Source organism: Gallus gallus, chromosome 1 (assembly GCF_016699485.2).
Source record: "Gallus gallus isolate bGalGal1 chromosome 1, bGalGal1.mat.broiler.GRCg7b, whole genome shotgun sequence".
Lineage (NCBI taxonomy): Eukaryota > Metazoa > Chordata > Aves > Galliformes > Phasianidae > Gallus > Gallus gallus.
The window spans coordinates 43,684,365-43,710,448 of NC_052532.1; the positions used below are offsets into that span (position 1 = coordinate 43,684,365).

General features: G+C 41.3%; 1 protein-coding gene across 24 annotated transcripts; it reads right to left on the bottom strand.

Annotated features, from left to right (window-relative positions):
* Positions 1-12,717: 12,717 nt before the first annotated feature.
* LOC100858183 lies at positions 12,718-17,061 on the bottom strand. 24 transcript variants are annotated; one of them, XM_040660460.2, is made up of 6 exons: positions 16,849-17,061; positions 15,727-16,729; positions 15,183-15,623; positions 14,256-14,522; positions 14,076-14,153; positions 12,764-13,296 (listed from the first exon to the last, which is right to left on the bottom strand). In XM_040660460.2, the coding sequence occupies exons 3-6, from the start codon at positions 15,192-15,194 to the stop codon at positions 13,039-13,041; spliced, it is 615 nt and encodes a 204-aa protein (XP_040516394.1). In that variant the 5' UTR covers positions 15,195-15,623; positions 15,727-16,729; positions 16,849-17,061; the 3' UTR covers positions 12,764-13,038. The 24 variants fall into 24 exon arrangements, 13 of the variants coding, with proteins under 13 accessions (XP_040516447.1, XP_040516455.1, XP_040516394.1 ...); XM_040660468.2 differs by having other exon boundaries at positions 15,727-16,748; XM_040660465.2 differs by having other exon boundaries at positions 15,727-16,751.
* Positions 17,062-26,084: the final 9,023 nt, after the last annotated feature.

Below are 26,084 nucleotides of genomic sequence, written 5' to 3' on the forward strand. Positions count from 1 at the left end.
CCCAGTCACTCGGTGCTAGACAGTGCCCTGAGAATCAGCCTACAAGAAGCTTGGGCAAGACTAGACTTTAAGCTACAGTAAAACCAAGTCATTGTGTACAAATTAATGCCAGAAAGAAAGAGTAGGTGAGAAAATGGTTTTGGGTGCTGAGGTTAAGGTGCTTAACTTGAAAAGCACACTTATAGCGTCAGTTCCTGTTGCAGTTTTTGTTCCAGTTTTTATTCCATTAACTGTTTACATTGTGGTAAACTGAGAATCACCATCCAAGGTTCCCCCCACAAAAACACCAGTCATTGAAAACTGGTACTGGATATTTTTTTCTGTAAGCAACATTGCCCCGTTTTTATTTATTTATTTATTTATCTATTTATTTATTTATTTATTGCCATGTCCCATCATGGTTATGCTGGTCTCTTGGCTCTGGGCTCTGCTCAAGTTGCAGAGTCAGAAGATTTTAGCGCTGAGTTTCCAGCTGTTCTGCCACTGAAAGTACCCACTTCTGCTGCCTGCAACTGCAGAGAAATAGATCACTATGAGACTTTGGATGTACGTGAATACCTCAGCTGGAGTGGGATCTTCAGCAGGTGTAGTGTGCATGCTGGTAGTCATTGGCATACGCACAATACACATATGAAGAAGGTGAAGATGAGTAAAAGAAATCTTAGCTTAGATACCTCAAAGTTTAGCTGATAGAAGAAGGGGAACAAGGAATGCTGCCATCTAGTTTGAGATTAGAATTTTCAGTTCCTCTGGCTACTAAGGCTAATGAGGAGGAGCATATCTTTGTCTATGAAACATAATACCTTGAAAATGCTTTGGACTTCTGCTCAATGAACCCTAAATGAACAAGAAGAAGCTTTCCCCTTTACTTCAACTTTAAGTAGCAGAGCTCTGGTAGTTGCTTTGTAGAGTCCTAAGGCTTCACTTAGTGTTGTGGCAGTCCAGTTTGACTTATTTGTAAATCTCTGCATCAGCATGACATTGCAATGGAAGACTGGTGATCCAAGTGTAGGGTAATTTCAGTTTGGTATAGTTCTCACTGAAAAAAAAAAAAAAAAAAAAAAAAAAAAAAGGACAATTTCAGCATGAAAATTTCACATAATGCCACAGAACACATTCTGGCATAATTCCATGCCTGCCAGAATATCCTTCCATTAAACCGATTGCAAGCTTATATGCACTAGAAATTGAAAGGCAATGTGGGTTTATCACTTAATCTTCAATATTAGTTTTTCCTTTCTTTTTTTTTTTTTAATTTTAAATTTTTTGGGACACTTTAGTTGAATCTCTTCAAAGACAGAATTTCTTTCCTGGTCTCCTATCTAATATTTCTCAGCAGAACAAGTATGCATAGTTGATCATTTTGACCCGAGGTGTCCTCATCAGCAATGTACACATCAACCACACTCTGAAATATATTCAGATTTCCTTTGAAACTGTCATGAATTTGCTAATCTTCAGCTCACCCTCTGTGTCACTCAGATAAATTATAAGCCTAGAGATTCTGCAAATGCTGAGCAGCATCTCTCTTTTTTATTATTTTTTCCTTGCAGCAGAGATTTGTTTCATGGACAATCATTTTAATTTGTTTATCAGAATATGAGTGAAGCATTTTGAATAAGATAAACACTGAGCTGAACTTTCACCCAAACAGGAACCAAATTAATCTCAATGTTAAGAAAATAGTCTTTAAAAATATCAGATCTCTATTTTGCAGAAATGCTGCAGCTTCACAAGAAAACTGGAGAGAGATATTTACAAAATCATTTATATGACACACTCAGCTGATCTTTGGATTAGAATAAGCTTCCAGTTTCCGAAGTTTCCCCATCACTGATTATGTCAGTTCTTGCTTTTTAGCAGAGTGCTTAACAATATTTTTTATAAATCTGGTTCATAGTTTTTGGTGCTTTTTCAGACTGTAATTTATCATACTGTATCTCCTAGCTAGCCTCTGTTCTAGTGAGGTAAATCCCATGGGAGTTACATTTAAATCAAACTGCATACAGAATATGAAGCTGATATTTTGTATGAAATGCATTTGCTTCTGATGAAGTCAGTCAATGCAGATTCCTGAAGTGAGTATTTACTTTTTTACTGTTAGTGGCTGCTCATATGTAACCTTATATGCTCAGGGTAGGAAGACCTGCAAAGAGCATGAATGTGAAAAGATAGCACAGGCTTTTAAAGTGTTGCAGTTCCTGAACTGGAGGAAGAGGAAATGATTCCAGTTTGTCAGATTAATTTTGCTGGGATAAATTACAAGTGCTATGGCTAAAAGTATATGTTCCTAAGGTTATCTTTGTGAACCTTGGTAAAAATAAAGGGGCGTAGAGAGGATGGTTTTGTATAAAAAACATTTCATGTCTTCAAAATATTCTCTTTCTAGATCTGTGATTTGTTTTTCATTACAAAATAGCTTTTGAACTTTAAAAATATATAGAACCACAGAAAAAAAAATAAAGTTGGAAAGAATTCCAGTGTTCTCCTTAAAATAGTGTCAACATTACATACAGACAAGATTATATTGTTACAACTACAGAAAAACCAGTTGCTAAATAAAATATGGTGATTAATCATAAACCAAGGATAAAGAATAAATGATGCTTTAAAGACAATTTGAATTTTTTGCACTCTTTCTCATAGTTTAGAATACAGTCTTGAAAATATGAGTTTCCTATGAAGCAGAATCTCTTTCATAGCTCATATATCACTTCAGTTGAAAACCTCATAATTTAGAAAAGTCGACACCATAATAGAAAATCAGATTCATTAACTGAAAACTTCGTGTGTCTAAATTAGAGCTGGTCAAAGTGTTACACAGTTGTATAAATTGTGGTTGATTTATTTAGTGAGTATTGACTTTCCCAGTATATAGGTTTATATTTTGAAGGAAAAGCAATGTGACCTGCACGTAAAAGTTGAGCACAAATAACATGACATTTAAGCATCAAAAGGAAATACTTATTAAAATATATGGAGGAATACAGAAGACAAAAATAAATGAATGTGAAAGGACATAAAGAAGGAATGATGGCACTGTGGACAGGGGAAGGACAACGGATGTCACCTATCTGGACTTCTGCAAAACCTTTGACATGGTTCCTCATTACATCCATCTTTCCAAATTGGAGAGGTGTAGATTTGAAGGATGGATTGTTCAGTGGATTAGGAATTGCCTGGCTGGATGCAGCCAAAGGGTTGTGATCAATGGTTATGTGTCAGAATGGAGGCCGGTCACAAGCAGCGTTCTCCAGGGCTCAGTCTTGGGATCAGTGCTCTTCAACATCTTCATCAGTGGCATAGATGATGAACTCGAGTGCACCCTCAGCAAGTTTGCAGATGATATCAAGATGAGTGGTGCAGTCGATACATTGGAGGGAAGGGAAGCCATCCAGAGGGACCTGGACAGGCTGGAGAAGTGGGCTCATGTAAACCTATTGAGGTTCAATAAGACCAAGTGCAAGGTGTTGCTCTTGGGCCAGGGTAATCCCAGGTGTTTATACAGACTGAGCGAAGAACTCCTTGAGAGCAGCCCTGCGGAGAAGGACTTGGGGGTCCTGGTGGATGAGAAGCTGGACATCATGAGCCAGCAGTGTGTGCTTGCAGCCCAAAGGCCAACTGTGTTCTGGGCTGCATTAAAAAAGGGGTGGCCAGCAGGGAGAGGGAGGTGATTGTCCCCCTCTACTCAGTTCTTGTGAGGCCCCATCTGGAGTACTGCACCCAGGCCTGGGGCCCCCAGAACAAGAAAGACGTGGAGCTCTTAGAACAGGCACAGAGAAGGGCCACTAAGATGATCAGAGGGCTGGAGCACCTCTCCTATGAGGAAAGGTTGAGGGAACTGGACTTGCTTAGCTTGGAGAAGAGAAGGCTCCAGGGAGACCTCATTGTTGCCTTCCAATATTTGAAAGGAGCCTGTAAACAGGAAGGGGAATGGCTGTTTACAAGGGTGGATAGTGACAGGACAAGGGAGGATGGTTTTAAACTGAGACAGGGGAGGTTTAGGTTAGGTATTAGGAGGATGCTTTTCACACAGAAGGTGGTGACACACTGGAACAGGTTGCCCAAGGAGGCTGTGGATGCCCTATCCCTGGAGGCATTCAAGGCCAGTCTGGATGTGGCTCTGGGCAGCCTGGGTTAGTGGTTGGCAGCCCTGCACATAGCAGGGGGTTGAAACTAGATGATCGTTATGATCCTTTTCAACTCAGGCCATTCTATGATTCTATGATTCTGTGAAAAGATGCACTGAGAGAAAGGAGAGGAGTGGAGCGGAAAAGAGAGAAGAGAAGAGGAGAGGAGAGGAGAGGAGAGGAGAGGAGAGGAGAGGAGAGGAGAGGAGAGGAGAGGAGAGGAGAGGAGAGGAGAGGAGAGGAGAGGAGAGGAGAGGAGAGGAGAGGAGAGGAGAGGAGAGGAGAGGAGAGGAGAGGAGAGGAGAGGAGAGGAGAGGAGAGGAGAGGAGAGGAGAGGAGAGGAGAGGAGAAAGCAAATAAAAATGAAATCTCTATGCTGTCACACTGCATAGAAATAAACAAAGTAAAACATCCAGAGATACATAATCTAAAAATAAAAATATGAATTTAAAGGGAAATATGCATTTTTGGAGGGAAGTTGAGAATAGCAAACAAATTCCATAAATTAACAATAAAAAGAAAGAGGGAGGCCAAAATTTTGGAATGAAGTTCTCGTTGACTGTTTTAAAAACTTTTTAGACTACTGATTTTTAGGATTTTGTGTTACAACCAACTAATCATTTCTTGGTGGTTAAAGACCTCTCTTCTCCTCCTCCTTTTCCTTCTCCTTCTCCTTTTTCTTTTCCTTCTCCTCTTTCTCCTCCTCCTCCTCCTCCTCCTTCTCCTCCTCCTCCTCCTTTTCTATCTCCTTCTCCTTTGCCCTTTTCCTTTTCTTTTTTCTTCTTTTTTCTGTCACAGGTTGTTTTTTAAAATGAAGTTTCAAAAGTAAGTAATTGGTGTGAAAAAGAAAATTGGGAAACCATTGAATCCAAACAGATCTATTTCTTCTCTTAAACATTTGGAATGAAAATAGCATTGGAAATAAGATCTTTCTAATACTGTCTCTGAAACTCTTGTCCCCTTTGTTTTGTTGTTATTCTTGGATTCTCAATTAACATTTATCTCTGTAGCTGCCTTGCATCCACTTGTGTGTGAACCAGTGTCAGAAATGCTATTGAAGGAAACATATCCCTTCAAAGAGCCTGAAAACTGCATTGTCAACAGTGTGAGGGAAGAGTGATGGAAACTTGCATGGTAGTTCAGTGGGTGTATCCTTGTGACTAACGGTATATTACCTCAGGCACTCTGAAGCTCAACCCCTCATAGAAATCTGAATGATATGGAGTATTCTTTCTCCTGTCCGCCTCTGCTAAGAATTTATGTAGCTTTTTCTGTCGAAAATGGCATTTCCTGAGTTAGAGGCAAATCTGTTTACTGAAATAAAATACATGTTGCTTCTACCCAAGTTGATTCTGGTAGTGATACTTTCTCAAACTTGGAAAATCAGAGCATAAGCATTAACATGGTGAAGGGCTATACAGAATCACAGAATTGTGTGGTAAAGGGGACAGCTGGGGAAGGGAGTGCAGGAAAAGCAGCTGTAAGTTGTGCGGAGGAGATCAGTGAGTAAAGCTGGCCCAGTAAGCGTTGTGTGAATGCTGCAATCATGATCAGGGAACCAGGAGCAGAAGAGATGGATAACTGCATTGGCACTAATTTGCCATTGTGAAGGGATTGCTTATATACCTCCAGAAGGTGCACATTAAAGCCTTGAGTCATTCAGGAGCTCTACAGTCTGCATGTTAACACAGCCATAGCTCTTCTCTTCACATTGTGAATTACAGTGTCCATAAAATACATATTAGCACTTGATGTGACAGGAAGCAAAGCACGCATCCACGCCAGATCGGAGTCACATTTCCCTTGCTGAGGAACAACCAGTATACTTATGAGGTGTCTTGAGTGGCACATTTGGCCTCCACTCTGCCTGCACTTGTCTTGTGCAGCCAGAGAAACTTGCTGTCCCTTTGTAACACACCCTACAGAGCGCAGCATACACCATGAAAAGTCTGGTCGCTCCCATGGAACAAGCTTTCAGACAGACCTAAAAGAAAGTAGGTAAGTAGTACTCACAGTAAAAGAAAGTACTCATATAGTAGGTAGCAATGCCCATAGAATCCTGTGCCTGTATTAAAAAGCTGCACAAAGGGGCTGGTCTTTATGGCCCCAGCAGTTCCAGCAGTAACCTTGGACATGTTGATTTTGCAAAACTCCTGTAAGATTCAGGCTGCAAATGGATAACGTAACTGTAACCCCACTTCCTCATACATAGTGCCAACCCTGCATAATCGCTATGGTGAATCCCTCTATCACACAGCTACCTTCAGTTAAGTATGTACACCTCAAACTGTTATTTTCAGCTGGAGTGTATGGATTTGAAAGGTGCTGAGAGGTAGTGGATCTAGGTAACCCCAAGCAACTTGCCGCAAAAAGCTCTGTCACAGCAACAGAGCATGGTTAGAGGTTTTGCAACTCCCAAACTACAGATTTTGGTGACAGCCTTCAGGGAAGCATTGCCATGCATAGACTTCAGAAGTGAAAATTAAAACTAGCTCCACTTTTTTGTTGCATGATTGATAAAGGTTAGCTGGAGTCAAAAACTATAGTTTGGGTGACTGTAATTCTACATGAATAGTTTCCTAGCAGTGTTTATTGTGTCAGTATGCATGCTTGTGAATCTTAGGTTGAAAATTATTGAAAAACTACCTCCAAAGAAACAGTGACATACTGATACAACTTTTATTATTCTACCTCAAGATAAACTTGGATAGAAAGGTCTACCAATTTCACAGCAGAGAAATGGTTTTCTTTCAGCTTAATGACAATTTTCTCCTATCAGTTAAGTTACTAGGATAGGATGCTTAGTTGCAGTGCATATTACATTTCTGCATTTTTCTTTTGGTTGTGTCAGCCTGTGGATTTTCCTAAAATATGGCAGCAACAGAAAAGGAGCAAAATGATTATATTTACCCATATTAAAAAACAAGGAAAACCAGATCATTATACCAGCTCATGTCCTAAACAAGGCTATTTTAGTAAATTCTATCAAATGAAGCCCAAGTGGGATGAAGTACCAAGTATTTTACTGCCAACCCTTTAAATGCTGTTGACATTATCCTCTTATTTTTTCAGTGTAATAGAGAATCAATTGTAAGATGCTACAGAGGCTCAGCTACATAATCATTCATTATGATTTCTGTATTAACTGCGAAGGAAAAAAAAAAAAAAACAACAAAAAACACCTGGTGAAACCTTTCCTCATTTCAAATGTCAAGTTAAACCTGCGTGAGGCTGATAAATGGACTGAAGATTCAGTGCTTTTGGCATAATGGGTACACAGTCACCATTGTTGGTTATAATAAGTACAGTATTGTTGTAGCTGGGAGAATGTAAGGGAAGGGTGAGGAATATAGTAGCGTGAAACGCTGTATTAAACTTTACATCAGTGTTCAAAGGGACAGTTTTTTCTTAGGAAACTGGGTTTGTAAAGTATGAAAACATCATGAATGTAAATCCCAGGAAAAGAAATCTCTTCCAAAATTGGAGTAATGCTTTGATCATTAGTTTGACTATTGAACACAGTAGTCTACTTGATATGAATATACGCTAATTTGGAGATAGGAATCTATTATAAACTGTGTATGTCTAGTTCCAACAAGCATTACTTTATCAGATTAAAAAGAAATTTAACTTTGCTAAATAAAATACCCTTTTTGTTAAGTTGAAGAAAGCACCTTGATATAGAGAATTCTCAGATTTATTGATAAGAACAGTGAAGAAGAAATTACATCTTCTTATTTATTTATTACATGCCCATAAATGTGATGGCGCTGCGCTATCGAAACAATGCAGCAGTGGGGAACTGTGCTTACTCAGCAAGGTTGTGGCTGTTCTGCTGCTTATTTTTTTTTAAGATAGGGATTGCAAATGCATTGTCTTCTTGCTTTTGTACAGGAAGACAGGCTCAAATGAAGTCATAGGTGAACATGGCTTCATGATTTTTTATTGCCTTGGTTGAAAAGACATTTGAGGTTGAAGTCTCCTGTATTAGGTCATCTACTGATCTACAGGTTTATTTCTGCAATTTTCTAGATAAAGGAAAACAAAGACAGTATCCTTTCCTTTGGAAATGTACTTTCCATGTACCTTTCATTAAGCAGAATTTCAGTAAAAGAAATAGAGCTTGATGACTTGAGGCAGTATGCTATTTACACACACTTTCTAATTGCCTCCTGCCTGTAATACTTACTGTCATACAACATTCTCTGTGTGCTTATACAGCCTAGCACTGGCTGAAATAGGCATAAAATGGTTTGAACTTTCTTCAAAAAAGACCTCAGCTTTTTTAAGGCTTCCCACTGCAAATGGAGAATATGACATTGCAACTAAAAGGTTTTGCTATGGAAGGCTGTCATGGAATCATAACAAGTTTATCGGTATTTGGAAACTTGTGTTTTCCACTGATGCCAAAGGCTGCTTGTCTGGATTTCTTAGCTGAGCAGCCACCACAGTTATTTTTCTACTGTAGCTAGTAGAGGATGATAGCACAGTCTAAGCTACATGACTCAGTGAAGCCTGATTGCCTTTTCAGGGCTGGCTAGTTTTGCTTTCTTAACATCTGGAGGAAGCATTATATGATTCCTACTTCAGCATAAATCAGATTTATTTCAGAGTGCTTGTAGTGATTTGTATCTACATGCCAAAGTTTAGATTTTAGGATATTGCACAAAATCCCAGCCTGCATCATTAAACAGTTACACTACAGTATTTATTAACCAGTTTATACTGTCAACAATTTAGTTGTATATTCGTATGAAGGAGTTGTACTTCTGACATATATATGTATTTGCTATAATAATTACAGGAAGTTCCAGAAGGGCTATTAAACTTGCGTGTTTTCACAATCTGTTTATGTAATGCTTATGATCTGGACAACACATATCTGCTTTTCAAGGAAATTGCAATAAAACATGTAAATTGTAATCTCTTTAAGTGAAAGACTTTTCATTCCAAAAGCATTGCTAGCGGTTAGTGATGAAAAAACACAGCAAGATATGTACAGTGTGTGATCACGAAGCACATCAAATGTGATCACTGCCATGAGTCTCCTTTCCCTAGAGGAATTTCTTCTTGGACTGTCTGGACGAAAGAAAGCCTACTGAATAGTCTTGGTAATTTTTTCTTCAGGGTCAGAAAATGTGCAAATTAGAGGTTGCCAAAAATATTTCACAGGCACACATACATTCAGACCTTGTACTTGTGTCTAAAAGCCAAAGAGTCTTGAATCTAGCAAGAAAAGTAGAGACATGTCAAGTGATGAAATCAAATGTGAATGTAAAAGCTTTTCTCTGCTATAAAGAACACAGTCTTTAGATTAATATTAGCAAACCCTGCTATGTCACATTGCTACAATCAGCATCTCTCTGGGAAATAAGAATACATTAGTTCAGGTCAATATCTGCACTCCCATCAGACAAAATTACCTAACTGTCTTTGTCTGGTAATGATAATGACATTGCTAGCCTCCAGGGAGCTGACGTCACACAACCAAGCAACTCAGGGAGAGCAGCGTGTGTAAGTGAACCAGCAAAGACCTCCACGGCTGTGGACTGATTCAGCTGACAGATGCTGCACAAATGCTGCTGTGCAGAAACCCTCAAGGAGCACTAGACAAGAAAATAAGTAAAAGGAAAAAGAGAGTTTTAAGTATGTTTTAGGTATCATGCTTTGGTATGTAAGCAACAGCAGGTGACACTTTAGAAACGAAACACTTAAAGAGCAGAGCAGCATCTGGATCAACTCTGCTGTGCTCCATTCATGCTCATATGTATGTGAACGGTGTGTCTAAATGTGTGATGGATAATATTTTTTCAAATGTAAAACATGGAAATCCTTTGTCTATCCTCTTTTGCTTAGTATCTCTTTACTTGGCCATGTACCTGCTTGCCTACCTACTTATGAATACGCACAAATCTTTCAAATACAGCTAGAAAAAGAGTGCTAAATATCAAAGCCTCTGAGGAAAATGTGCCAACTCTGTTACTGTCATTAAGGTAAAGGTGGGATGTGTTCATGGTTTTAACCATCAACAGATTTGAAATCCTCTGCCATTAAATAAATACTGAGTGTGCACTCTTTGCTCACTTTTTATCAGAAAGGAACTGCCAGTTTATCACTGTGATTTTTGGGGTTAGGGCAGAAGGTTTTTTCATGTTTGCTCAAGGGTTTACAGGAAGCTAATTCTCTCTGTGTATTGCATTTATTTAATTAAAATAGAAGGCCAGTCAATAGTGCTGTAGCAAAGCCAAGGCATGTCTGACCTCATTACAGTAGGGTTTGTATGCTGACACTGATAAAAAGACCTGCTGCTGATGCTGCTGCAAGTCCATTTAGTTTTTATTTGACATCAAGTTACTTTGCCTGTGCTGTCAGAGCTTGTATATGGAGTAGTAGCACCATGAAAAAGAGTATGTCTGAAAAGAAGCCAGGGATTTCTCAGATGCTGCCTGGTCAGTACTCATTTGCTTATATATTTGCCTGGCTTGTGGTATAGCAGGTTTGGGAAATCTGCTTTTAGCTCCCTTGGCTCTTGTAACCATCTTAATACGGTGCCTGCACTCTCTCCACAGTCTCCTCTGAATAGCTGCATGTGGGAAGAGATGCCAGCAATATAGCTTCTCCTACCTGCAATCCACCTTGCCTATGTTTGAGATGAGAAATGAAGTAAAGCGTCTGCAGGCATCTAACTCCACACATGTGAAAGGAAGTAGCTCTGCTGAAGATAGAGTCTCTGCTGCACATGATTTTCAGCCCAGTGGGCTGCCAGGAAAAGCTGCCATTAGTGGATGCTGCTTACCTAACACCATGTCTGTGTTTCTGTAGGGCATTCATAAAGGCTGACTTAGTCCACTCCACCTTGTTTTTCCAGACTGTCTCTTTAGCCAGGGCAGAGCAGCAGAGCATGCAGGAGCACTACAGATCCTGTTTCTCTCCACTGGCTGCAGAGGTGATTAGCCTCACTGGGCTAAAGTTAGCTTCCATGAAAACTCTTTTAGCTGGACTTTTTATCAAAATGACTACTTCAGGGTTGAGCAGATTATATCCTCCAGCTGCATTTTGACATGCTGCTTTGCTTTATTTCTCTCTGCACAGTGCTGCTTAAGCACTGCTCAGAGTTTTTAGAGGCTTCAGATCTAATTTGATTCATCCATTTTGAATGGCTTTTCATTGTTTTGATTGTTAGCTGGAGAAGACCTATTTTATTCCCTCTTTTTTTTTTAACCTGCAAACTAGGTGAAAAAATATGTCTCACTATTCATCTGTCTGCTTGTTCAGCAGTTCCCTTTAACAACTTTTGAGCACTTGGGTCATTTCCAGCCCTGTTTGTGAGGGAGCAGAATTCTCAGAAATGTTCAGTGCAAACAACAATAACAACAACGAAACAAACAACAGAGGAGAGGCTGATGGAATGGGACTCTGTTAATCTGGAGAAGAGAGTTGCACCAGGGGGACAAGTCAACACCTTCTGGTACATACATGGAGTTCATCAAGAACATGGAGACAGTGATGCTTAGCAGGAGGACAAGGGACATAACAGAGTGGAAATTTCAGGCTGGATATAGGGAGGAATAGTTTCCCCAGGAGGGTAGTCAAACAGCAGGACAGGAGATAACTTAGTGTGATTCTGAGCAGGGAGTTGCACTAGAGGCCCTTTAAGGTCTCTACCAGCCTGGATTATTTTGTGTTTCTGAATTTTATCCACAGAGGGCATTAAGCACTGCTAAGTTTAGGCAGGAATGACTAACCAAATCCATGGAAAGGAATCAATCCCCTCATTTTAAAACTTGGAAAAACTGTGTTCTGGGCTGCATTAAAAAAGGGGTGGCCAGCAGGCAGAGGGAGGTGATTGTCCCCCTCTGCTCCACTCTTGTGAGGCCCCATCTGGAGTACTGCATCCAGGCCTGGGGCTCCCAGCACAAGAAATACACAGAGCTCTTGGAATGAGTCCAGAGGAGGGCCACTAAGATGATTAGAAGGCTGGAGCACCTCTCCTAAGGAGAAAGGTTGAGGGAACTGGGCTTGTTTAATGTGGAGAAGAAAGAGAAGGCTCCGGGGAGACCTCATCGTGGCCTTCCAGTACTTGAAGGGAGCATATTAAACAGGAGGGGGAACAGCTGTTTATGAGGGTGGATAGTGATAGGACAAGGGGGAATGGTTTTAAACTGAGACAGGGGAAGTTTAGGTTAGATACTAGGAGGAAGGTTAGATATTAGGAGGAAGGGCCACAAAGATGATCTGTTCCTACATACTAGGAAGACATTCTTTACTGTGAGGGTGATGAGACACTGGCACAGGTTGCCCAGCAAGGTTGTGGATGCACCCTCACTGGAAGCGTTCTAGGCCAGGCAGGATGGGGCTGTGAGCAACCTGGCCTAGAGAGAAGTGTCTCTGCCTACAGCAGAGGAGTTGAAACTAGGTGATATTCAAGGTCCCTTTCAAACCAAACCATTCTGTCATTCTTTGGTATACAAATGCATAAATTGAAGGTGATGATGACAATAAGGAGCAACCCCTCCCCCCCCCCAAAAAAAAGTTGGCACTATAGATGTCATGAGATGGAAGAAGCACCAGGGGTTTAATGGATCAGAAATTTTAATTTGAAGGGTTTTTTTTTTTTTCTTTTTTTTTTTTTTTTTCTGTTGTAGCTTCTTGGTGGTCATCTGGGGGTTGAGAGAAGAAGGCTGTCAATCTTCATCGCTTCTAAACTTTCATCTCTGGCATCAGGAGCATGCTCAGTTACAGGGCTTGCCTTCTCTTCTGGATATGGTGTCTCTGCTATTTCTGGGTTGGGTCCATCCATCCTTTTTTACCTTCTTATTCCTTCCATATATTTAAAGCTCAATTGTAGACAGTCCATATGGTTTCTTCAGATGCTGATGAGTGCCATATTCAAGGTCCTGACTCCATTCTAAGGTGAGCTGATTATGTCGGTAGAGCATGTCTGTGTGTGTGTGTGTACGTCCATGGAGGGGTCTGTAGCTGGAAGGTGCTGTGGAGCTGCCTCTGTCCATGCCATGCAGATCCTCAGATCCTGTAGGACCACAGTGCATTTCATGGCGGGGCGTGTGCTCTCCTCATGCTTCACTTTGTGCCTTGTCCAGGAGCAGACATGGGTTGCTTGGTGGTGGCTGGGGAGGCCTGGTTCTGTCAGTGCCAAGAAGTCCATCTGCAAAGAAGACAGTCAAAAAAGAAACAGCCGTCTAGGCTGCAATCCCCTGCGTGGCCCATGCTCACTGGGTTACTGGTCTGCCAACCATTTCCATGGCCGTGTGTTGAAAGTGCCACTGCAATCAGTAGGTTCAGTGCCAGCATCTGCAATGGGGCCAGGGCTCAGCAAAGTGGTATAAAATGTTGGAGTGAGAGCAGGGGGATCATGGGGAGCTTCCTGTTTGTGTCTGACTTATCTGATCAGTATGGCAGCATGGAGAGCAGCTAGAGGGCTGAGGAGAGATGAGTGTCCACATCTGGTTCCATCTTTGATCAGATGCCCATCTGCAAGGCAGGCAGGAAGGAATAAAGGAGCAGCCACATGCCCTGCTTCCCTGTGATGCCCTCTCTTGCATGGCCCTACTCACTGGGTGGCTCATCTGCTAGCAATTTCCATGGCCATGTGTTGAAAGAGCCACTGCAATCAATAGGTCTGGTGCCAGCACCTGCAGTAGGGTCAGAGTTCAGCAAAGTGGTAAAAAATGTTGGGGTGAGGGCAGGGGGATCTTGGGCAGCTTCCAAGGTCCCTTAGTATATATGAAAGGATACTGTTTGTGTCTGACTTGTTTGTTCTGTATGGCAGCATGGAGACCATTAAGTGGGCTGAGGATAAGCATGCATCTTGCTCTGGTTGCACGTTTGAGTGGATGCCTATCTGCAAGGCAGACGGGAAGGAATAAAGGAGCAGCCACGTGCCCTGCTTCCCTGTGCAGCACTCCCTTGTATGGCCCTACTCACCGGGTGGCTCATCTGCCAGCAGTTTCCATGGCTGTGTGCTGAAAGTGCCACTGCGATCAGCAGATCCAGTATTAGCACCTGCAGTGTGGTCAGAGCTCAGCAAACTGGTAAAAAATGTTGGGGTGGGGGCAGGAGGTTCTTGGGGAACTTCCAGTGTCCTTTAGGATCTAGAAAGAATACTGTTTGTGTCTGATGTATTTGTTCTGTATGGAGGCATGGAAACCAGCTAGAGGGCTGAGGATAGGCGTGAGTCCTGCTCTGGTTCCATCTTTGATCGGATGCCCATCTGCAAGGCAGACAGGAAGGAAGAAAGGAGCAGCCACGTGCCCTGCTTCTCTGTGCAGCACTCCCTTGCGTGGCCCTACTCACCGGGTGTCTCATCTGCCAGCAACTTCCACAGCCATGTGTTGAAAGGGCCACTGAAATCCATATGTCAGGTGCCAGCACCTGCAGTGGGGCCAGAGTTCAGCAAAGTGGTATAAAACTTTGGGGTGAGGGCAGGGGGATCTTGGGGAGCGTCCTGGATCCCTTAGGATCTAGAAAGGATACTGTTTGGGCCAATCGTATTTGTTCTGTATGGCAGCATGGAGACCAGTAAGTGGGCTGAGGATAGGCATGTGTCCTGCTCCGGCTATATCTTTGTACGAATGCCCATCTGCAAGGCAGATGGGAAGGAATAAAGGAGCAGCCATGTGCCCTGCCTCCCTGTGCTGCCCTCCCATGTGTGGCCCTGCTCACCAAATTCCTCATCTGCCAGCCATTACAATGGCTGTGTGTTGAAAGTGCCACTGCCATCATTAGTTCCATGGCCAGCAACTGCAGAGAAGCCAAGGTTCAGAAAAGTGGTGTAAAATGTTGGGGTGAGGGGAGGGGGTTGTTGGGGAGCTTCCAGAGTCTCTTAGAATATAGAATGTATAGCGTTTGTGTCTGACTTATCTTATCTATATGGCAGCATGAAGAGCAGTGAGAGTGCTGTGGCTAGGTGTGTGTCCTGCTCTGGTTCCATCTTTGAGCGGATTCCCATCTGCACTGCAGATGGGAAGGAATAAAGGAGCAGCCACGTGCCCTGCTTCCCTGTGCAGCACTCCCTTGTGTGGCCCTACTCACCGGGTTGCTCATCTGCCAACAATTTCCATGCCCGTGTGTTGAAAGGGCTACTGCAATCAATGGGTCCAGTGCCAGCACCTGCAGTGGGGTCAGAGTTCAGCATAGTGGTAAAAAATGTTGGGGTGAGGGCAGGGGGATCCTGGGGAACTTCCAACGTCTCTTAGGATCGAGGAAGGATAGTGTTTATGTCTGACTTATTTGTATGGCATCATGGAAACCAGCTAGAGGGCTGAGGATAGGCATGAGTCCTGCTCCGGTTCCATCTTTGTGTGAATGTCCATCTGCAAGGCAGGCAGGAAGGAATAAAGGAGCAGCCACGTGCCCTGCTTCCATTTCTACCTTCCCCTGCATGGCCCTGCTCACCGGCTTACTGATCTGCCAGCAATTTCCATGGCCATGTGTTGAATGTGCCACTGGAAAATGGTGGTCTGGTGCTAGCACCTGCAATGGGGTCAGGGCTCAGCAAAGTCATATAAAATGTTGAGGTGAGGGCAGGGGGATCATGGGGATCTTCCAGTGTCCCCTTAGGATCTAGAAAGGATACTGTTCATGTCTGTCATTTATTCTGTATGGCGGCAGGGAAAACAGTTATTGGGCTGAGGATAGGCGAGTGTCCTGCTCTGGTTCCAACTTTGAGCAGTTGCCTATCTGCAAGGCAGATGGGAAGGAATAAAGGAGCAGCCATGTGCCCTGCTTCCCTGTGCTGTCCTCCCCTATGTAGCCCTGCTCACCGGGTTACTGATCTATGAGCCATTTCCATGGCCTCATTTATCAGTTGGCATTGCAATCAGTAGGTCCGTTGCAAGCACCTGCAACAGGGCCAGGACTCAGCAAAGTGGTATAAAATGTTGAGGTGAGGGCATGGGGATCCTGGGGAGCTTCCAAGGTAATTTAGAATTGAGGAAGGATAGCGTTTGTTTCAGACTTATCTGCATGGTGGCACGGAAACCAGTTAGAGGGCTGAGGATAGGTGTATGTCCTGCTCTGGTTCTGTCTTTGTGCAAATGTCCATCTGCAAGGCAGACAGGAAGGAATAAAGGAGCAGCCACGTGCCCTGCTCCCCTGTGATGCCCTCCCCTGTGTGGCCCTACTCACCGGGTTGCTGATCTGTCAGCAATTTCCATGGCTGTGTGTCGAAAGGGCCACTGCAATCAGTAGATCCGTTGCCAGCACCTGCAGTGGGGCCAGGGCTCAGCAAAGTTGTATAAAATATTTGCCCCCCTGAGGGCAGGAGGATCTTGGGGACCTTCCAGGGTTTTGGAGGATGTAGAAAGAATAGCATTTGTGTCTGACTTATCTGTTCTGTATGGCAGCATGGAGACCTGACAGAGGGCTGAGGATATGCATGTGTTCTGCTCTGGTTCCATCTTTGTGCAGATGCCCATCTGCAATGCAGACGGGAAGGAATAAAGGAGCAGCCACGTGCTCTGATTCCCTGTGTTGCCCTCCCCTGTGTAGCCCTGCTCACCAGGTTGCTGATCTGCCTCCACTTTTCCACAACTGTGTGTTGAAAGTGCCGCTGCAATCAGTAGGTACAGTGCCAGCACCTGCATTGGGGCCAGGGCTCTGCTAACCAGGTTAGACCTTGTATTTGCATCACAGTGTTTTTCAGGATCTTCCAGGGTTCTTTAGGACTAAGGTGGTTTATAGTATGGGAGTGACTTACCTGTCCTGCAGTGCTTGGCCCTCTTGTCAGGATATGAATGCAGGTGAGAACAGGAGTGTCTCACTGTCCTGCTGTGTCCCTGTCCCTGTGTGTGGCTGTGAGGTGGGGGAGGAGTAGCCGCTGTCCATCCCCATGGGCTGCTCTTACCCACCACAGCCCTTGCTCACTCTTTTACCCCGGGGTGATCTCTTGCTGGCACTGCCCTTCTGGTCTGCATTCCAGGTTGCCGTGACACCAACTTCACTCTGGAACACAGCCACCACCATTGTTGTGCTCTTGTGACATTGCTTTGACAACTGCAGGGTGGTTCCTGGAGTTGGTGGCTGCCTCTGGCGATATGGCCATGACATTGCGGGGCTGGTGCTGCCTGGGATGGGGCTGCTATCTTCCGCTGTCCATGCAATGAAAAATATGGTAGTGCATATGAGACCATTTGGTGTGATGTAAGAAGTGTTCAAGTAGAAATTCTTGCTCAGCCCCTACTACAGGCACCTGCTCTGGGCATCCTAAGTACATGGACCATCTGCTTATCTTGTCTTTTTGCCCTAAGCAAGTTTTTTCCTTCAACCCTCATCAGATCTTTTGTCTAGCTTTGTCTTGAGCACCATCTCCCAATGTTCTTTCCCTGGAGACTGATCTTCCTGTCACAGCTTGGCAGAATTTCTTCTTATCTCTCATGGCAAAGATTTGGAAAAAAGTTTGTTTTGGCAAATGGAAAGCGGAAACACAGAACTGTCCTTTTTATCTCCTGTGGAAGAAATGTAGCTAGGCAATCTACTCAGATGTTTCTGTTTACCCCTATGCAAAATAATGCTACTGCAAACATTGTAAGCAATTTATGCTATTTAGTTGAAAATTACATTTTTGAGGGAAAAAATATAATATTAACATGTTGAAAGATCGACTTTGCAGTGTTCTCTGCACAGAGAATGACAGCCATGTTCCAGGATAAATACATGGTGAAAGACTTCTTCACAAGCTCCAAGCATGAATTGTCAATAAGGACATTAGATGTGCATACAGATTAAGATTTAATAGGATTTATAAATACCTTCTACCAAACACATAATATAACTTTAATTCAGCCTATAAACTAGGCTTGCATACTGCATGTCTGCTTATATGTGTAAGCACTAATATTCTTTTAACAGAATAGACAGGAAAGCAATTAATGTTTCAGTAAAAAAGAAAAATCTGATTTTCATTTCCCAAGTACTCATCTATAAAGATTATTAGGATGCTTAGGCTTATATTAATATCTAATTGCATTCACATGACAGAAATATTCTTACTTGAAATCCTTGTGGACTTAGTAATTTTTCAGTGTTAAATGTATTATTTTTCCTTCACAAAATGATTATTTAGGATTTGTATTAAATGTATATTAAAAAGATGTATTTTAAGCAGTTTTTAGAGATTCTGTTCTATTTTGACAATTATTTGACAATTATTTGCAAATTAGCTATAGACAGTGAAAAATGCTGGTCAATATTTCATTTTAATAGATCACCATTTTGGAATGATGATTTCAATGGCTTTCCTGGGTTATGCCATATATCATAGCATCATGGAATGATTTGGGTTGGAAAAGACTTTAAAGATCATCCAGTTCCAACCCCCTCACATGGGCAGGGTGGCCAACCACTACATCAAGCATTAGATCAGACTGCTCAGAGCCCCATCCAACCTGGCCTTGAACACTTCCAGGGATGGGGCATTCACAGCTTCTCTGGGCAGCTTCTGCCAGCGCGTCACCACCCTCTCAGTAAAAAATTTCCCTCTAACATCTAATGTAAGTCTCCCTTCTTTTTGTTTAAAATCACTGCAAGGAGGTTCTCTTCTCCAGGCTGAACAAGCCCAGTTCCCTCAACCTTTCTGTGTCAGAGAGGTGCTCCAGTCCTCTGATCGTCTTTGTGGCCCTCCTCAGGACCAACTCCAAATGCTTTGTGTCCTGGTTCTGAAGGCCCCAGGCCTGGACATAGTATTCCAAATGAGATCTCATGAGGGCAGAGTGGAAGGGGACAGCTACCAGCTCTCAGTGCTGGCCATTCCTCTTTTGATGCAGCCAAGGATTCAGTTGGTTTTCTGAGATGCAAGTGTACACTGCTGGCTCAAGAAACACGCACATTCAAAACAAATACATTCATTACAATCAGTCTTGAGAAAAAAATTGGTGTGCCTCAGGCAAAAACTTAGGAAGAAAAGTAAAAAAAAAGTTTAAACAAGAAATCTAGTCACTGTTTATCTACACACAGGCAGACATGCCTAACATTCCTTCTGACATCCATTTATCTTTTCCTTACTGATTCCCTTCTGGTTCTTTATATTGGTAACTGTTTTCTTTTTTATTATTTTTATTTTTATTTTCATTTTCATTTTTATACTATATTTCCCATGTGATTTTTAACCAGAAGTCTGATCTCTGAAGAAATTTTCACGCTGAAAACAGTGTGAGACAATATGCCACAGGATACTGATGTACTTCACTAATTTCTACAATAAAAATCAAATGGATTAGTTTTGTAACAATTCCTTCAGGTCATTAGGTTACTGAAGCAGGTGCTATTTTATCTGTAAATTCCAACAAAAAGTGGTTTTCCTGCAATGTGATACTGTGATGATGAGACAATTACAATGCTTGGAATATTTCTACAACATGTGTCAGATAATTTATTTCCATAGGCTGGACAAGAAAGTGAAGAACCCATAGCAGATTGTACTATTTTTGGAAACAGAGAAGAAAAATATGCATGTAAATGATTCTGATGAATGTTGTACAGTGTTGATTTTTGTATTTATTCTGATCTAAGTACTATGCTAGCCCACTGTAATTCTGGGTATTAAAAATATGACTGTTAATGGAGTCAAATTCAAAATATTGGTGATAGGAGGGAAAGAAGAGATGCTTTTGCCTGATTTTTCTAGTATCTGTCTGTGTGTGTACATTTGTGTACTCTGTACATCTATATATTCATGTGGACAAATTCAATCTCTATTTTATTATCTTTGGTATAAAACATACATGGTAGAATGTATTTGTTAATTAATGGAAAATTAATTAGATATTTGCCCACATCATATGTCTAAAACTCAGAAGAAATAACAGAAAGGAAAATACCCTTTGCAGGCTGACCTCCTGTGCTTATCACCATGGTATGTTGATATGTTCACAAGAACATTGACTGTTGCATCTATTTTCCCTCACACGTGGTTCTTCATTCTTATCCTTCCTTTTTTTCCTGTGCAAGAGTTAGGGGGTGAAATTAGATTAATTTCTAGAAGTTGTTATAAAGTGTCTGGAGTCCTTGGGTTTGCTCAGCTCAGAGCACAGGAGCAGAGAGCTTCATGGTGGTTGCAGAACCTCACAGGGAGCAAAGGAGCACCACTGAGTTCTGCTCTCTGTTACAGCGACAGGGCCCAAGGGAAGGGTCAGGTTGGCTGGTAGGGTAAGGTTCCTCACTAGAGAGTGGTTGGGCCCAGATACAGTCTTCCCAGGACAGCAGTCATTGCCCTGAGCCATGAGTTTAAGGAATGTTTGGGCAATGCTCACAGACATATAGTCTCAGTTTGGCCCCTCCTGTGTGGAGCCAGGAGTTGGTCTCAATTATCCTTATGGGTTCCTCCCAGCTGAGGATATTCTATTTTCCTAAAATATTCAATATAGTTTTCATTTTGAGTCATATCAAGAAAAGACACCTTTCATTTTGACTGTAGAGAGCTTAGTTACTGTGAGAGTAGGGTTGCATAGACTTTCTGGGATGTATAAGAAAACATGAAATTGGGTAAAATAAGAATCTTCAGGATCTGAGCATCATTGCCATTGCCATTAGGGAAAATAAAATCTGTTTGTGGAAATTACATTTTGCAAATAGTGACACTATTATAACTCTAATGTCATGGCAGTTTTAGAGTATGCTCAGCTCTGAAAACAAAGTGGGAAGACCAGTAATGCTTCCTTCAACCAGTATTAGCCGCATAGGTCTCTCTCTGAAGTGTAGCTAGCTGAAGAGCATCTGTTTCTAATGTCCCAGATGGTTCTTCTACAATCCCTATAACTTCTCCTACTTCCTTCCTGCTTTTCCTTCCAAAATGCCATTGACTATGAATAACTTAATTTGCCTGCCAGAGTTCTCTATCACTTTCTCCAGCCTGAAGAGAGTAACTTTCTAACACTGTGTTTCAATGTCTTCTGGCAGAATATTTTCCATCTGCTTTTTAGATGTGTGAGCGTGGGAGGGGCAGAGGAGGCTGGGATAGTGGGGGTGGTGTCAAGGAAAGATGCCAAAACATACTGCTCTCACTGAGATGATCTACTGCTTCCTTTTTGTTTCCACAAGGCCTGATGCACTGCTCACACTTCCCTTAGGTGTGGCTGCTGTTCCTCACTTTTCCCTAAGGTAAGGACAAAAAAGAAAGGAGAAGAAGAAATGAACTCCTCTATTAGATAACTTTCAGAATCTATTGGGATTGGAACAATCTGTGAAATAAAACTTTTATCTAGTTATTCTAGGATTCTCATCGCAGCTTCCAATGTAACTAGCATGAAAAGTGTTTAAAGTAGGAGTGGACAGAAGGAGCTGAACGAGAACATCCATACCCAGGAGGAAAAGGAGCTGGATGCCAACCGTATCAAAGTAGATCACTTACGGCATCACACTTGAGAACTGGGAGGATAGGGAGTCTTCTGGTTATCACAAAAAGAAAACAACAGCAACAGTTTTCCAATATACTGTTAAGAGGAACAATACAAGTTTATCTGCCATGTGGATTTTAGGGATTCATGTTTTCAGTGGAGATACACATACAATGAGAAGTTTTCCTCCATTTGGGCTGAGTGGAACTGATAAATCTTCCCCTTCTCCAGACATGACTTTGGAGCAGTTTTCTGGGATGTTACATAAATAATAAGAAGCTGTAAGAAACATCCTGAAGTAGCCTTTAGGATTACATTGCAGTACAGTTATGTAATAAGAAGCAGCTACTTTGATTAGCTTGTGAAATTCAAGAAACATGACAGCAGGCATTATGCTTAACGTGGAACATATTAATGATGGATTAAATTATACAGTATCCTGTTCTCCTAAAACAGCAACCAGACAGTTTGATGCCTGTGGCTGTGTCTAACGGGGTGAACCCCATTGCATTCAATCATGTGTACTAATTTAGGCTGTGCCAGGGCCTTTGTGTAAATGGGGACCTCTCAGAAATCCCACCCTCCTTTGACACAAGACAAGGAAATGAACTTGTTCTGTGGAGCACTATTAGATCATGGAAACAGAATGAACAGAGCTTTGTGCAGCTCTGGTGTTGCTGATGAATAACATGGAAAATGGCTGATGATTGTTTAGTTTCCTTTGAAATCTTGTACATTTATTTCTTCTGAATTCTTTTAAACAGAGTAGCATTTCATCAAGATATATATTTTGACAGTGGATGACTGACTATTAAATATAGCAGTGCTTTATCCAGATTACATATTTTCTTTAGTAGGTAATAGCTGTAGCCTATCTGTATGACTGACAGGGAACTGGACAAGAGTTTCCCATTCTTGAAAGTTATAACATAATCACTGAGATTTTCATAGAAAAAAAGGCCCATTTTAATCTTTTTTTTTTCTTTTTTCACCATTCTATTACTTTCTAAAAATCACTGGAGCTGAATTAGCATGTTTTGCCATTATGAAGTAGTGAATTTATTTGCTGATGTCTGTTTGTAAATGTTATATTGTAGATATTTTAAAGCTTTCTTTCTCTGTAGTTTTATTTGTGTTTGAACAGTGAAAATCTATATGCAGCTGACTAATTAATTTATAGTATGTTAAAGTTAAGAAACAATTTGAATGGCAATTTAGAAGAACCTTATGTGCTGCTGAAGTTAGATCATTATTCTATGTACTTTGCAATATGTAAAAGGCAAAAGCTGAAATCGACATCTTTGTTCTATTCTGAATTAAGTTGTATAGTTCTTCTCTTTTTTTTCTCCTTTTTAAGCATATGCCACCAAGCATGCTAATGAACCAGTCAAAGAATCAGCTGTACTAACGGTTAATGAGAATTCAAAGAGTTTTATTTAGCCTAGCATCATCATTTCAGTGAAGATTCAAAGAGGATTAATTTGATTTATGTCAAAATGGAGGAATCTTTATATAATCTGCAGTCAAACTTTCATGAATATATTTATGCAGTGTCACTGCATTCTTCAAATTCATGTGTAAGAGGCTATGGAAGAGGAAGACAATATTTATTTATATGCAAATTATTCTTTTTGTGTAGAAAATCTATTTCAGGTTTCAAATCTGTTTAATATCTCTGCAATGCTTGAGAACTTACAGGATTAAATCTGGAGATACAGAAATCATTAAACCTCATATGTGATTTTAGTGGGCTACAGAATTCATCTACGCAAGCTAATGGGCAGACACAGCTACAAAAAACTGTACAACATAGTATTTAGGGGCACTCTACCATGCCAAATCAGCTTTTTTTTTTTTTTTTTTTTTTTTTTTAACTGGGATGCGTGTCACATACACAGCGTAAACGTAAGTGTATCATCAACATTTCATCTAGTCTCTTTTGTAAAGGCTGCATGACTCATATCTTTCTCATACCCAAGTAAAAGACTTGCGCTAATAGCATCTGTATGCTACACTAAAATCTCACGTAAAACTATAGTATGTATGGAAACGACATCTGATTCCAGTACCAGCAGGATTTGTAAACAAATCACTGTTCCTCAAACACCATATGATTACAATTTCCAGGAACTTTACAGGGCATCCTGAAGTGTCTTTTCATATGCCATTTCCATGGCCCTTCATGCACTGCTGCTTTTACACAATGACCCAATATCATGCATGATAATACTGTGAGTCACAGATGGCTTTAGTACAAAAAGCCTTGCATTGAGCCATTTTCTTCACATACACATTGAAATCCAAATTATTCATGAGTAACTGTACTTTTGTTAGACAACCTGTGCTACGTAAACTCCAAATTTTTAAGCTTATTCATGCGAGACCAGAAAAGAAAGAAAATGTTGCATGCAGTATCAGATGGCCTGACCAGCTCTCGTTGGTCCTTCTCCCTCTATTTCTTTTATTTCTTTCTTTTCTTTTTTTTCTCTTCTTTTTCTTTTTCTTTTTCCTTTTCTTTTCTTTTTCTTTTTCTTTTTCCTTTTCTTTTTCTTTTCTTTTTCTTTTTCCTTTTCTTTTTCTTTTTTTCCTTCCCTTGATTTGTTGTCTTGTAGAGTTTTTAAAGCAATGGGGAGAGGTATGTCGGATGAACATAAATGCAGCCCTCTGTTTGGCCTGGAGCTCTTTCCAAAGTTTTAGGTATGTTTATTACTGACAGTGGATGTTAATTCAAGAGCATCTATGAGAAGAAAAAGTGTTTTACTAGATCCAAGCAGCTACTGATAACTGAGGTTAAGATTTAGAATAAGTAAACCTTTCAATTTATATACATGTACTTTGCCATATAATGTGAGAAAAAAATGGTAGATTTAGACCTTTTTTCACTTTTTTTTTTATCCCTTTCTCATTGACTTGAGAGCCCAAACTTATTTTTCACTTTAGTATTCTTTCATGGTCAATAAGAACATTTGTTAAAATACTTTCTCTCTGAAAGGCCTCTCAGACTCTCTAACTGTGGTTAATGTTCTCTGTCAGACATCATATTCTGCACATATTAATAATGTTATGCCTCAGTGATAAGGCCTTAACATCATGTGCTGTGCAACCTACTGTGTGGATCATGCACATAACTATTTAATCATTCAGAATGAAACTTAGACTGAGCATTGCCTTGAAAAAGTATGGTGGGGAATATCATCCCCTTTAAACCTACCTTAATTTTCAGTGTTCACTTGTATTTACTTTTTAAACTGTGAGGATAAAGATGTGCAGCGATGTAGCATTTTTGGCCTGGGGACCCTGGAAGAACAGTAAGCATGTGAAAATGATTAAAGAATGAACTAGTGCAGCTCCTGTGGTCATCCAAAGACATTCTGCAATGTATCAGTCTGAACAGTTTGTTGAGCTACATGCACTGCAAAATTCCATGAGAAATTCATGGGGAAAAAAAAAAAAAAAGTGAGGGAAAGTCTGTGTTGTCTATCTTAATTTTAGTGAGGCATTCAACACCGTTTCTTGTGGTATTCTGGAGAAACAGTCTTCTCATAGCTGGGACAGATGCACAGTTCTCTGTACAGTTGGATTCCCCAGGGCTCTGCATTGCAGCTACTTTTGCTTAACATTTTTATCAGTGTGGACAATAGTATACAGAGTCCTTTCTCAATAAGTTTGTGGATGATACTAATTTAGGCAGCATTGCTGATATGCTTGAGGGCAGGAAGGATCCTGAGAAGGATCTGGATAGGCCAGATCTATGAGTCATGTCCAGTCACATGGCCTCCAAAAAGACTCAGTGCTGGGTGCTTCATTTCTGTCCCAGCAATCCCGGGTTTGGGGAAGAGAGACTGATAAGTCTAGCAGAAAAGGATCTGGAGGTGCTGGTTGACAGCTGGCTGAGCATGAGCCAGCAGTGGGCTCAGGTTGTCAAGAAGGCCAATGATGCCAGATTGTCTTGAATCAGAAACAGTATGGCCAGCAGGGCTAGGGAAGTGATTGTGCCCTTGTATGCAGTGCTAGTGAAACTGCAACTTGATTACTGTGTTCAGGCTTGGGCCCTGCACTACAACAGGGATATCTGTTTGTCTGTCATGTAAGACAAAAGTACTTGCTGCGGTGGGTTTAGACCTACCCACAAACTGACTGTTTATTGAAGGGGAGCTGATGGGTGCTTTAGCAGGGCAAACTGATCACCTGTGGCTGAAACCATGCTCTGTCCTTACTGGCACCAATCTGGGTCCTTCTCTACTCTTTAGCCCTCAGTCTTTACAAAATGTGTAGGAACATGATATCTTTGAGACCTTTACTTTCTGTCTTATCTTACTGTAACTGTCTAACTAATTAAGCAGATATTATGTGGTACTGACAGAGGGATTCAAAGATCTTATTTACTAAATACAGCTAAAAATAGAAATATTAAAACAGTGTTCCGGGAGCCAATTTCAGCATGACCTTATTTAAAGGGTCACTTTGGTGTATAGAATATACATACCAGATCCTTTTAATGTGAAGGAAAGAAGTCTATGTTTAACTTCACAGAAACAAGAAAATTTAAAACTTGCTCAGAGTAGCTAATACTGGGTTGGACTAAACACTGACTGCCACAGCA